Source organism: Myotis brandtii, unplaced genomic scaffold (genome assembly GCF_000412655.1).
Source record: "Myotis brandtii unplaced genomic scaffold, ASM41265v1 scaffold539, whole genome shotgun sequence".
In the NCBI taxonomy this organism is placed as follows: Eukaryota; Metazoa; Chordata; class Mammalia; order Chiroptera; family Vespertilionidae; genus Myotis; species Myotis brandtii.
Window position 1 is genome coordinate 23816 of NW_005369984.1, and position 12984 is coordinate 36799.

Here is a 12984-nt window from a genome sequence, read left to right on the forward strand (position 1 = left end):
GTGCTGACGAGCCCCCGCCCCGGCCTACTTGGAGGACGAAGGTCTGTGCGGCCCCGAGTGATCGGGACGATTTAGGAGAGAAATTGGGCACAGTGAGTACTAAGAGGCAACACCTCTGAAGCGTTTTGCTGCAGGAGGCAGCAGAAAAGGGCGTAGCTGGCAGGAAAAGCAGAGTCAAGAAGCTGTGAGGCTGGAAGAAATAGCAGCGCGTGTTGCCTACTGATCGGAATGACCCAGGGAGAATAGAAGGTGACGGTGTAGAGGCGACAGGGAAGGAGGGATTGCTGACGGTCGGACTCGGCGAGGGGCTGGCGTCTTGTGCGCTGGCGCCGAGTAGTGGCTTTAGGAGCTTGGATGAATATTTCGTTTGTCCGTTTATTTTTTTAATCCTCACCCAAGGATATTTTTTTCATTGATTTTTAGAGAGAGTGGAAGGGAGGGGGAGAGACAGAGAGAAACATCTGTGTGAGAGACACATGATTCGTTGCCTCCCACCCCGGATTGAGGATGGGGCCTGCAACCTATGTGGGTGCCCGTGAGTCCTTGGGCCACGTTCTAACCACTGAGCAAACTGCTAGGGCTGAATATCTGTTTTTATAGGTTAAGTGCTCATGCTAATTGTACAAAGTTGAGAGTCATTGTGTCTAGCTTTATAGATGGGGAAAAAAATAAACACTGTACTCTTGGAGTTGTCCTGAACTGAATAAACCTATGAACACATTTTCTGAACCCACACCAATTCCTGGGTGGTAGGCCTTTGGTAGTAGAGAGACTGAAGGGCACTGGTTATAAAAATATATATATATATATAGTGTTTGACATTGGAAAATTTAAAGAAATATTTTTTGGGTACATTTCTGCAGGTGATGGGACCCTCCCCCCTTTATGTGTATGTACTAGTAAGCCAATGACTTGGATGTTGTGCAATTTAAGTATTCTCCTACTGATAGACATCTGATTTTATTCCTTTAAAAATGTACTGAGCTGTGCTATGTAGCAGACATTGTACTAGATACTCTGGTTATACAGTTGTGAACAAAACAGATGTGTTCATGTGATGCTCACAATCTAACATAAGGAAAGACCAATAAATTAAAATGTAAGAAGCCAGGGTATCAGGTGGTTTCAGAGTTTTCTCTAGTGATGCTCTGCTGTGAATATCATGAATATATGTATTTGTATCACAGGTAGTTCAAAGTCACTTTGCCAAAGCTGAACTTCCCAAAGTAGTCCTTCAGGTACTCTCAGATCTCTCCGTGTTATTTCTTACAACTGCATGTGAATCTACAATGACTTTATCATGAAAAGTTTAATTAAAAACAAAACCAGCTCTTCCTCCTGTGATCCTTATTAATGGAACCATGGCAGGTATCTTGGAGTCAGCCTGGACTCCTGCATCTCCCTCACTGCCTACCCTCTATCTCTCTCCCCCAAGGCAGCTCCCAGGTAGATCAATATAGTGGTTCCTCTTATCCAAGATTTTGCTTTCCATGATTTCAGTTACCTGTGGTCCAAAAATATTAAATGGAAAATTCCAGAAACAAATAACTCAAAAGTTTTAAATTGCATGCCATTCTGTCCATACCTATCCTTCTGTCCTGCCTGGAACATGAATCATCCTTTTGTCCAGCATATCCATGCTGTGTAGGCCACCTGTCTGTTAGTCACTTAGTAGCCATCTCGGTTATAAGGTCAACTGTCAGGGTATGGCAGTGCTTGTGTTCAGGTTTCCCTTATTTTACTTAGTGATGACTCCAAAGCCATTCACAAAATTTTTATTATAGTCTAGAGGCCCAGTGCATGAATTCATGCACCAGTGGGGTCCCTTGGCCTGGCCTGTGGGATCAGGCTGAAACCGGCTCTCCGACATCCCCTGAGGGGTCCCGGATTGTGAGAAGGCGCAGGCCAGGTCCATGGACCCCACTGGTGCACGATCGGTGCCGGGGAGAGACTGGGGAGAGACGCAGGAGATGGGCCAGCCAGGGAGGGACCGCGGGAGGGCTCCAGGGCATGTCCAACCCCTATCGGCTGGGCCCCAGCAGCAAGCTAACCTACGGGTGAGAGCATCTGCTCCCTGGTGGTCAGTGCACGTCATAGTGAGTGGTTGAGCTCCTTAGCATATCATTAGCATAGTATGCTTTGATTGGTTGAACGGCTGACTGATCGGTCGACCAGACACTGAACATACTAGGCTTTTATTATATAGGATGTTGTTAAAATTGCTCTGCTTCCTAGTTATAGTTATTAATCTCTAAATTTTATCATAGGTATGTGTGTGTGTATAGGAAAAACCATAGTATATATAGGATGCAGTACTGTCTGAGGTTTCAGGCACCCACTGGAGATCTTGGAAAGTATCTCCTGCAGATAACAGGGGGCCAGGGGAACTACTGTGCTTGGTTTCATGTAATGCAGCTCCTCGTTGGCCTTCTCTCAGATGGATTTCTACTTAGCACTTAGATCAAGCATGTCAAACTTGCACCTGGCAGGCCGCATTTGACACGCTTGACTTAGACTCTTAGAGGGCTCCTCTCTACTGAGTTCCTTGAGAATTAAGCTCTAATGCCCTAAGGCAGTGGTCGGCAAACTCATTAGTCAACAGAGCCAAATATCAACAGTACAACGATTGAAATTTCTTTTGAGAGCCAAATTTTTTAAACTTAAACGATATAGGTAGGTACATTGTTATTCACTTAATTAGGGTACTCCTAAGGCTTAGGAAGAGCCACACTCAAGGGACCAAAGAGCCGCATGTGGCTCGAGAGCCGCAGTTTGCTGACCACGGCCCTAAGGCATCCTTTGTATCTAGTGAATTAACTTCTCTTTCAAGCAACTAAAATCTTCAGAGCTGTATACATTCTTGGGAGAACAGAAAATAGATCGTCTTCTGTGGAGCTTAGTTCTCTTGTGGTGCCCCAGTTTGGAAAGGCTGCCTTAGAAAATAAGCTCTGGGAAGCAGAGACTTCATGTTCATTACTTGCCAGTACCTAGAACAGCACCTGTTACAGAGCAGTCTGTCAACAATTCTTAGTGCAAAAATCCTTGTTGAGCCCTGGCTGGTTTGGCTCAGTGGATGGAGCGTTGGCCTGTGGACTGAAGGGTCCTGGGTTCGATTCCAGTCAAGGTCACATGCCTGGGCTGCGAGCTCGATCCCCGGTAGGGGGCATGTAGGAGGCAGCTGATCAATGATACACTCTCATTGATGTTTCTGACTCTCTCTCCCTCTCCCTTCCTCTCTGAAATCAATAAAAATATATATGTTTTAAAAAATCTTTGTTGAATGGGTGAACAAAGGAATGATGCAGTGTCTGCCTCTGATACCTCTCATCTTCTAGTTCTATTCATTTTTCACTTTGCTCATAGTTCACTTTTTACATACAAATCTAGTCATATTATTCTCCTGGCTAAAAGTCAACAGGGTCCCTCTTGCCGTCAGTAAACTCCAGGCTCTATTATGGCATACCAACCATCACAGTCTTTTCTCTTCTGCCTCTTTTCTCGTCTCCCCACTTTCTATGCAATTTCCTCTGTTCAGCTTAACAGAACAGTGTGTCACTTGCTGAATGCATTCTTCCTTGCTTTTTGCCTGGAATGCTCTTGGCCAAAACCCATCAAGCCAGCTCTTTCTCACCCTCAAGGCTCTGCCCAAAAATACTTTTTAGAAGTGTTCTCTGACACATTTACACTAGATGCCCACGCCCCTCCTCTGGGATCCTTTAATGATAGCACTAAGTAAAGTTTTGGTCATCTCGAATGCTTCCCTTCCGACTGTCCCATGAGCATCTTGAGGGCACAGACCATAGCTATTACTCCAGAACCTAGATCATTTCCTGGCATTTAGTAAACATTGAATGAATGAAGTAAACTGAAGGGAAGAGAGAGACTGGCCTTGGAATTAAGTTACCTCTAGTGAAAATCAAAAGTTGATCTATAGCCGAAACCGGTTTGGCTCGGTGGATAGAGTGTCGGCCTGCGGACTGAAAGGTCCCAGGTTCGATTCCGGTCAAGGGCATGTACCTGGGTTGCGGGCACATCCCCAGTGGGAGATGTGCAGCAGGCAGCTGATCGATGTTTCTCTCTCATCGATGTTTCCAACTCTCTATCTCTCTCCCTTCCTCTCTGTAAAAAATCAATAAAATATATTTAAAAAAAAAAAAAAAGTTGATCTATACACAGTGCCCTCCTGGTGGTGGGATAGGAGTAGGGTGATGAATTGTCCCTGTTTGCATGGGAATGACCTAATTTTAGCTCTGAAATTCCCATGTCCTCTAAGAAACCCCTCAGTTCTAGTCAAACCAGAATGGCTGATAACCATGGGGTGAACATAATCCCCAGGCCCTGAATTATGCTGCTTAAAGGAGAGGTTCTTTCTTTCCCATTGCCCCCACCTCATGCCTCTATACTTCGGTGGTCTCCAAACTGGCCAAGCTACTTGCTGGTCTTCCCTGCGCAAGTTGGCCTACTTACAACTCATTCTTATTCTTTACAATAGGCTCGTTTACATAGTTTTCAGATGCTTAATCAGAAAGTGTGTCTGGCTTTCCATGTGTGCAGGGCTAAAGCCTAAACTCCTTCGCTTGGCATCAAAGCCCTACAAGGCAGTGTTTGCCTAATGGTTAAAACATGGCCTTCAGAACAGCCTGTCTACATTCTAACCCTGGCTCTGCCTTTTATTGGCTGATGACAAGCTATTTTACATCAGTACCACCTCTGGGCTGCTCTGAGGATTAAGTTGATACAAATATAGCATTTAAAACAGTTCCTAATAAATGTTACCTGCTCCTCCAACCCAGTCTGCAACTTTATCTATCTTCCACTTTCTCCCTTACTTACTATTCTCAGCTCTAGCTAAAAGAGTGTGTTGGTTTCACAGTCATACCATGTGTGTGTTTGTTTTTGCCTTCTAAAAGAAGTGTCCATTTCTCTCTGCTTATATAAGTACTACTTAGTTAGCTGAAGTCCAAAGTCCGCCCAGCGTCTCCCTTAAAGATTGCTCCCACTTCTCCATGCTTTTTATTATTATTATTATTATTATTATTATTGATTTCAGAGAGGAAGGGAGAGGGAGAGAGAGATAGAAACATCAATGAAGAGAGAGAGTCATTGATCGGCTGCTTCCTGCACGCCCCCTACTGGGGATCAAACCTGCAACCGGGCAAGTGCCCTTGACCAGAATCGAACCCGGGACCCTTCAGTCTGCAGGCCAATGTTCTTTCCACTGAGCCGTACCAGCTAGGGCCTCCATGCTTTTTGGCTGCCATATAGTCTGTGGCACAAGAGGTACAAAGTTAATGCTGTTGGTGGTGATGTTGAGGACTAGGCTGGGGGGCCAAAAAGCAGAGGTCTTTGGACTTTTGGGTTCTAGGGTGATGTCTTAAGTGTCTCTTTTTTCCCAGCAGAGGTCCCCTTTGTTGGAAGTGAAGGGTAACTTAGAGTTGAAGAGACCCCTGGTCAAGGCCCCTTCCCGGCTGCCTCTCTCAGGAAGCAGGTTTAAGAGGGGGCGTGACCAGATGGAGGATGTCTTGGAGCCTGAAAAGGTGAGCTGGGTTTAGAAAACTGTGTGTGTGTGTGTGTGTGCGCGCGTGTGAGAGTGAGAGAGAGAATGTAAACCCATCAGGGAGGGTAACTGTGGACCCTGTCCTTGTCTCTCCCTAGAAAAGGACACGAGGCCTGGGCACAGCGACCAAGTTTGCCACATCCCACCACAGAGCTCCGGTCATCACCACAGTGCCCCAGACACAAGGCCAGACCACAGGTGGGCTCTGGGGGTGGACAGATCAGTGCTCTCCAACTCCTTTTCTTTTAATTTTAGCTTAGTTTGAACAGGGAATATGTTTCACTTGTTCCAAAATTTCAAAGGCACAAAAGTTGTTATACTTCTGAAAAGTCTCCCTCTTACCTCTGTCCCCCGGCCACCCACTTCCCCTCCCTAGGGACCACTGTGTGTTCTTCAGGGCTATGCTATGGGTAGTCAAGCGAATACATGTTCCCTAACATCTTTTTACATAGATGTAGCACACTTTTCACATGGTTCTGCCCTTGCTCTCTTTGCTTCTCCTGGTCCAGCTTGTTTCTTAGCGTGCTCAGTAATTTCTGGTCTTGGGAAAGGATATCTTTAGGAGTTGGCCAGACCTAGCGGAAGAGGAAAGTTTTCTAGTTTCTAATCCTCAGTAAAAGCAACTGCTCTGCCCGTCGCCCAGCCAGAGTACATGTCACCCTGAGAGTGATAGCTCTTTTCCTCTGTCCCATTTCCTGACAGCTCCAAAAGTTCCCAAGAAGACAGGCCCGCGATGTTCCACAGCCGTTGCCCCAGGTGATTAGCCCTTAAGAGCCCTATGGGCTGAGCAGGGTTTGGGGGTACATGTAAAGAGAGAATGAAGGAGGTGGAAGTTCACTGTGCTGATGTCACCTCCCCAATTCTCTAGTGTTGAAGACTCAGAAGGCGGGCCCCGCTGTTCCTGCCCAGAAGCCTGACAGTAGGTGGCAAACATGACTGCTGGGTGAGAGGCTGGGATAGGGAAGGGGAGGTGGTGAGTGCCCAGAAGAATCCATCTGTCTCTTCCCTGTCTGGAGATGTAGCATCAGGTGTGGAGGCCCTAAAGGTTAAGAGGGAGGAGAGATAGGGAACCAAGACTTGACCTTGGTCCTTTCTGTGCCCATCTTAGCAGCAGCTGCTCCTCCTAAGCTGGGAGGGAAGAAACCCTGCAAACGTCCAGCCTGGGACTTAAAGGGTCAGTTATGTGACCGAAATGCAGAGCTGAAATGCTACCGTGAGAGGACTCAGACTTTGGACCAGGAGAACCAACAGCTGCGGGACCAGCTCAGGGAGGCCCAGCAGCAAGCCACGGCCCTGGGAGCAGAACGCAAGACACTAGAAGGGGAGTTGGCCAGGGTACGGGCCCAGGCCGAGCAGGGCCAACAGGAGCTGGGGAACCTGAGTGCCCGTGTCCTGGAGCTGGAAGAGCGGCTGGGCACGCAGGAGGGCTTGGTGCAAGAGCTCCAGAAAGAACAGTTGGGATTGCAGGCGGAGCGGAGGGAACTGGCCACCCGGCTGGAGGAGCAGGAGGTAAGGACCAGCTTCTCACCAAATGCTGCTCCTGCTTTCCAGGTTTGGGCTTAGAATCCCTGACCACCTCTGTCCGGCAGCGTACCTATATCCTCTACCCTTCTTAAAAAAAAAAAAAAAAGATTGTTTTTTTCCTCCCAAAGATTTTTTTTTTTTTTTTTTTCAGAGAGAGAGGAAGGGAGAGTGAGAGAAACATCTATTGATTGCCTCCTGCATGCCCCCTACTGGGGATCGAGCCCACAACCCTGGCATGTGCCCTGACTGGGAATGGAACCAGCAAGCTTTGGCAAGGAACGATGCCCAACTCACCGAGCCACACCAGCCAGGGCTTTCCTCTACCCTTCTTTACCCCTCTGTTTTCTTTCTTTTTTTTTTCTTTATTGATTAAGGTATTACATATGTGTCCTTATCCTCCCATTGCCCCCCCACCCTCACCCCCCTCATGCCCTCACCCCCCTGTTGTATGTGTCCATTGGTTAGGCTTATATGCATGCATACAAGTCATTTGGTTGATCTCTCCCCCTTACCCCCACCCTGTTTTCATAGCTCCTCCAATCTATGTCTCCCCTATTCCTCCATTGCCTTTCTTTCTGTATCTTTCCTCATCAAAAATCCCCATGCGTTTTTCTCCCTCTTCACATGTCCATTTACTGCTTGGTGAGCACCCACTAGATTGAATTACTTGCAGTCTCTTAAAAGACTCCATTCTCGCTCCGGGGATTTTGCATCTGCACGTTCCTCTTTGTGGGATGCTCTTTCTGTATTCTCTCCTTCCCCTGGCTCACTCCTATCCTTTTGGGTGTCAGCCCAGACATCATCTTCCTGTGCCTCTTCTGGATGTGCCCATTGCCTCCTGTTCCCCTACCGTGAGTCCCATTTCTTATCTCCTTCTTTACCAGACTGTGAAGTCATTGGAGGCAGGGGCCACCCCACCTCCACTCCTACCCTATCATGACTTGTTCTGATTCTTGCTTTATCTTGCCCTCTCTTTTGTTCTGGGCAGAGGAGGCTTCAGGCATCAGAAGCAGCTCTGTCAGGTAGCCAAGCGGAGGTGGCATCTCTGCGCCAAGAGGCTGCAGCCCAGGCGACCTTACTGGCTGAGCGAGAAGAACGTCTCCATGGGCTAGAGATGGAGCGCCGGCGACTACACAACCAGCTACAGGAGCTCAAAGGCAACATCCGTGTGTTCTGTCGGGTCCGCCCTGTCCTTCCAGGGGAGCCCACCCCACCCCCTGGCTTCCTCCTGTTTCCCTCAGGCCCTGCTGGGCCCTCTGATCCTCCAACCCACCTCAGCCTCCTCCGGTGTGATGAGCGGCGTGGGACCCTGAGTGGGGTGCCAGCCCCCCCGACTCGCCACGACTTCTCCTTTGACCGGGTATTCCCGCCAGGGAGTGGACAGGACGAAGTGTTTGAGGAGATTGCCATGCTTGTCCAGTCAGCCCTGGATGGCTACCCAGTATGCATCTTTGCCTACGGCCAAACAGGAAGCGGCAAGACCTTCACAATGGAGGGTGGGCCTGGGGGAGACCCCCAGGTGGAGGGGCTAATTCCTAGGGCCCTGCGGCACCTGTTCTCTGTAGCCCAAGAGCTGAGCGGCCAGGGCTGGACCTATAGCTTTGTGGCAAGCTACGTAGAGATCTACAATGAGACTGTCCGAGACCTCCTGGCCACCGGGACCCGGAAGGGCCAGGGGGGTGAGTGCGAGATTCGCCGGGCAGGGCCAGGGAGTGAGGAGCTTACTGTCACCAATGCCCGCTATGTTCCTGTCTCCTGTGAGAAAGAGGTAAGCACTGATGGCACTGTGGCTGGAAAATGGGGAGGAGTGGACGGTGATGTGAGATTGAGGTGGAGGAAGGGAAGGGAAGGGAAGGTGTGAAGATCAGTTGCCTATTCAGTGTGGGCTGGGGACTGGGGTGGATCTGCCTTCATAACCGCGGAGCAGGGAGGAGAGAGGCCCTTGCTGAAGCAGGGCTGTCGCTGGCCCCCTGCCCACTGCCTCTCACTCACTTCTTATTGCTCTCCTTGCTCACTATGCTGGAGCCATGTTCTAGCTCATTCCTGAGCCCACGAGTCACACTGATCCCATCAGGGTCGTGGTGCTCACTGCTTCCTTTTGCCTCTGGAATGGCGTGCTCCCTCACTGCCTGAAGATCCCGCCATCCTGTCTAAAGTTGCAGTCCTCACTTCACTCTTACACACTCCTTATTTTTCTGTTTCATTTTACTCCTTCGTACTCTCAGACATGTTGTGTATTTTACTTATTTGTCTCTTCGCTGGCTAGAAAGAAAGCTCCCAGAGGGCAGGTGCTGACTCATGTTCATTGCCATTGCTGACATCGCTCTGTACTGACTTCCTGCCTGCTGTTGCCCCTTGCTCTTCCCTCGCAGGTGGAGACTCTGCTCCTTCTGGCCCGCCAGAACCGGGCTGTAGCCCGCACAGCCCAGAATGAGCGGTCATCACGCAGCCATAGTGTGTTCCAGCTGCAGATCTCTGGGGAGCACGCGGGGCGAGGCCTACAGTGTGCAGCCCCCCTCAATCTTGTGGACCTGGCCGGGAGCGAGCGGCTAGACCCTGGCTTAGCCCTCGGTCCTGGGGAGCGGGAACGCCTTCGGGAAACACAGGCCATTAACAGCAGCCTGTCCACGCTGGGGCTCGTCATCATGGCCTTGAGCAACAAGGTGGGAATGGGGTTGGGGCAGGTGGGACCTGGGGCTGACTATGCTGAACCCTGTCCAGTCCTAATCACTGGTCCCCCTCAACCTCCTAGGAGTCCCATGTACCGTACCGGAACAGCAAGCTCACCTACCTGCTGCAGAACTCTCTGGGGGGCAGCGCTAAGATGTGAGTGAAAGGGGCAGGTGGGAGGGGTGGTGTGGGGACTGTAATGCTGGGGTCAGGTGGGAACGGGGAAACAGTAGAGACCTGGTCCAAGCTCCACACGGCCACTAATGCTGGGGTTTGGACCCCCCTCTCCTCTCTCCACAGGCTCATGTTTGTGAACATTTCTCCCCTAGAAGAGAACGTCTCCGAGTCTCTCAACTCCCTCCGCTTTGCCTCTAAGGTGTGGTTACCACCAAGCCCAGGCCCTGTCAGGACCCCTGGGTGACTGTGGGTTTCTGCATCTGCACCCCTTCTGTCCTTAGGCCAGGGCACATTCATCCAGAAAGGACTTATAATGGCTAGTCATCTGCAGCACACACCCATCTAGATAGATTTTTAACTATTGGCTTTTGGGGATTTTTAATTAAGTTTTTAAAAATAGGTAAACTGCATAGGAAGCTATACACTACCCCCATCCACCTTATTTTCCCCACCTGTCATTTTTATTATCTATCATTTTACTTATTCTAATGTCCCTCCTCCTTATATAAAAGACTTCTCTCCCTCTCTCTCTTATATATGTTATTCTGCATTTTGTTTTGCTTAACAAGACAGCCTCACTATTACTCCCCACCAGCACACAGAGATCATCCCATTGTTTTCACATCTGCCTAGGAACTGTGTAGAAGGACTAAAGTTTATCCACCAGTTCCCTCTACTGGGCACTTAGACTGTTTCCACACTTTATTACAAACAAGGCCATGTTGACTAGTCTTGTATGTATGTCATTTCCTATTTGTTTAATTACATCTAACTATCTAGGGAAGGATGCCTTGAAATGCGATTGCTGGATCAAAAGAGACCCAGAGGTTTTTCAGACCATTCCAAATAGTGTGAGTTCAGGCTCCGAACCACATGAGGGTCAGCTGTGGCCATGGCCATGAATTCTCTAGGACAGCGGTCGCCAACCTTTCAGACCTCATGGACTACCAGTGGCCCGTGGACCACTGGTTGGTGACTGCTGCTCTAGGATACTTATACTCCCTCCACTAGAATTAAGTCAGAAAGTGTTTTTACTGCCTGCCTCTGAAGGGTCATTTCTTTTCTCCGGTCACTCATTTTCCTGAGGCTGTAGCCCGGCGATGGATTCTGGCTTTTTTCAGGGTCTCTGGTCAGGTGTGCCCTCCTGCTCCATTGGGGCTTCAGCCTTTCTTGCTGCCGTGGAAGTAGTCAGCCACCTTGGCACCCTTACCTGGTCTTTGGCTTTGATCAGTATTTCCCTTGCTATTTGGCAATCGAGTTAAAGTTATATCAACATCATTAACACCAGACAAGATAAACTCTTTAATATCCTCTAATACCCAGCTTATATATATTACGTTTACCTGATTATCTCAGAAATGTCTTTTATACATTAGGCTTGTTCTGATCAGGATTAAAGCAAGGGCCACTCAGATAATTTAGCTGAAATGATCTCTTAACTCTCTCTTTAACCTATATTAACCCCATCCCCTTTGATGGTATTTATTTGTTGAAGAAATAGGGTCATTTGTCCTACAGAATAACCATATTCTGGATTTTGGCTGATTGTTTCCTCTTTCCTCCATAATTTTTGTTGTGGGTTTAAATTTCTTAGCAAGTAAACTTCCATGAAGTGGTACACTTTCTATCAAATCCTATCAGGAAGCATCCAATATCTAGTTGTTCCACTTTTAATGATACAAATATTGATCATTGGATTTGGGTGTTGTCAGCCTGATCTATCCAGTAAGAACTCCGATCGACTTTTTCACCTAGTGATTTTATCAAGCAGGGATCATACCCAGGTCTTATTAGGGAATGTTAAAATGGTGATTTTCTAATTTTCTCAGTTCTACATTTATTAGTCCAGATTCTTCTATAAAATACTTCCCATCTATTTGGTTACTCTGAAATTCAGTCCATGTAGGAAAGGCAGGATAAATGCAGGATTTTTTATCAATTTTCAGTTTTATAAATTGATACCCAGGCAACTTCTAAAGGTGACCAGTGAGTTTTCGCCAGGAGTTATCATTTTACAGATGCTTATGTATTTGATACGTGTCCTTTGCAGGTGTCATTCTTTCTGATGTGCAAATTATACATCTTTGTCCATTGTGTGCTACTTCACTTTAGCTATGTCCTTTAAACGGGTCCCCAGTAGTCTTTATTCCAGGTTCATCTTGTACATTTCCTGCTCTAGACTTGAAATCATTGATTTTCCTTGGTCCCTAAATGTTATTGTTCTATTTAGCTTATTAAACATTAGTGGTGGGAGGGCTAGAAATGAAAGCTCCTCCTGTCTCTGCTCCCGTTCGGGACCTGCATCTGTTCTAGGCCTTTTCACCTCTTCCAGTCCCAGGAGGCCTAGTGGAGAACTGACCGTAACTGAGGCCAGTGTGAACCTGTCCTCAGAGCCTTACTTCAGTGTGCTCTGAGGGCAGCCCTAATATTGGGGTTGGGGAATGATCTTCGGAAACCGAGTCTCTTGGTTGCTCTGAAAACTTTTGTATTCTGTCTATCCCCTCTGCCCACAGGTGAACCAGTGTGTTATTGGTACTGCCCAGGCCAATAGGAAATGAAGACAGATCCAGATCTTCCGGGGGTGGAAGTAGGGCCGAGGGATGCTTTATTGGGGTAGGGGTGGTGCCCTGTTACCCCGGCCTATCAAATAAAGAAAAGCTTTGTGTGTTTTTTTTCTTCCTTAAATAAAGGTTTTGTTAGCAGTTGCCCAAGAAGGGTATTTTTCTTATCTGTAAAAATGGGAACTGTGGATCTGTCCACTCTACCCAGCATTTGTGCGTTTTGCAGGGCGAGAGCCACCTCTTTTCTCCTTAAGCCGTACCTTGGGGTCTGGGTGGCTTTCAGCTCCCATACCCTTACCCCCTGTCCACACCTGGAGGTGCGCCCACTGGCCATCCACAGGCCACCCTGAGGGGTGGGAACCGGGGCCCAAGGACGGGCCTGGCGCACCCTCCCACTAACTGCTGGCTCTTTCCTCCCGCCCTTTCCCGGTCCGCCCGTTCGAACGGCCAGGGCTGGCCCTGCCCCGCTGCCCATTGGCCGGCTCTCGCGGCGTC

The 12984-nt window shown here is 48.5% G+C and overlaps 1 protein-coding gene across 1 annotated transcript; it reads left to right on the forward strand.

Annotated features, from left to right (window-relative positions):
• Positions 1-2: 2 nt before the first annotated feature.
• KIFC1 (kinesin family member C1) lies at positions 3-12639 on the forward strand (the record flags this gene model as incomplete). Its single annotated transcript, XM_014549208.1, has 11 exons — positions 3-92; positions 5400-5537; positions 5656-5755; positions 6260-6313; positions 6426-6476; positions 6666-7066; positions 8070-8849; positions 9454-9744; positions 9834-9907; positions 10052-10127; positions 12442-12639. Coding segments are annotated over 11 exons (2100 nt in total), but the record flags the coding sequence as incomplete, so codon positions are not given.
• Between the last annotated feature and the right edge of the window lie 345 nt (positions 12640-12984).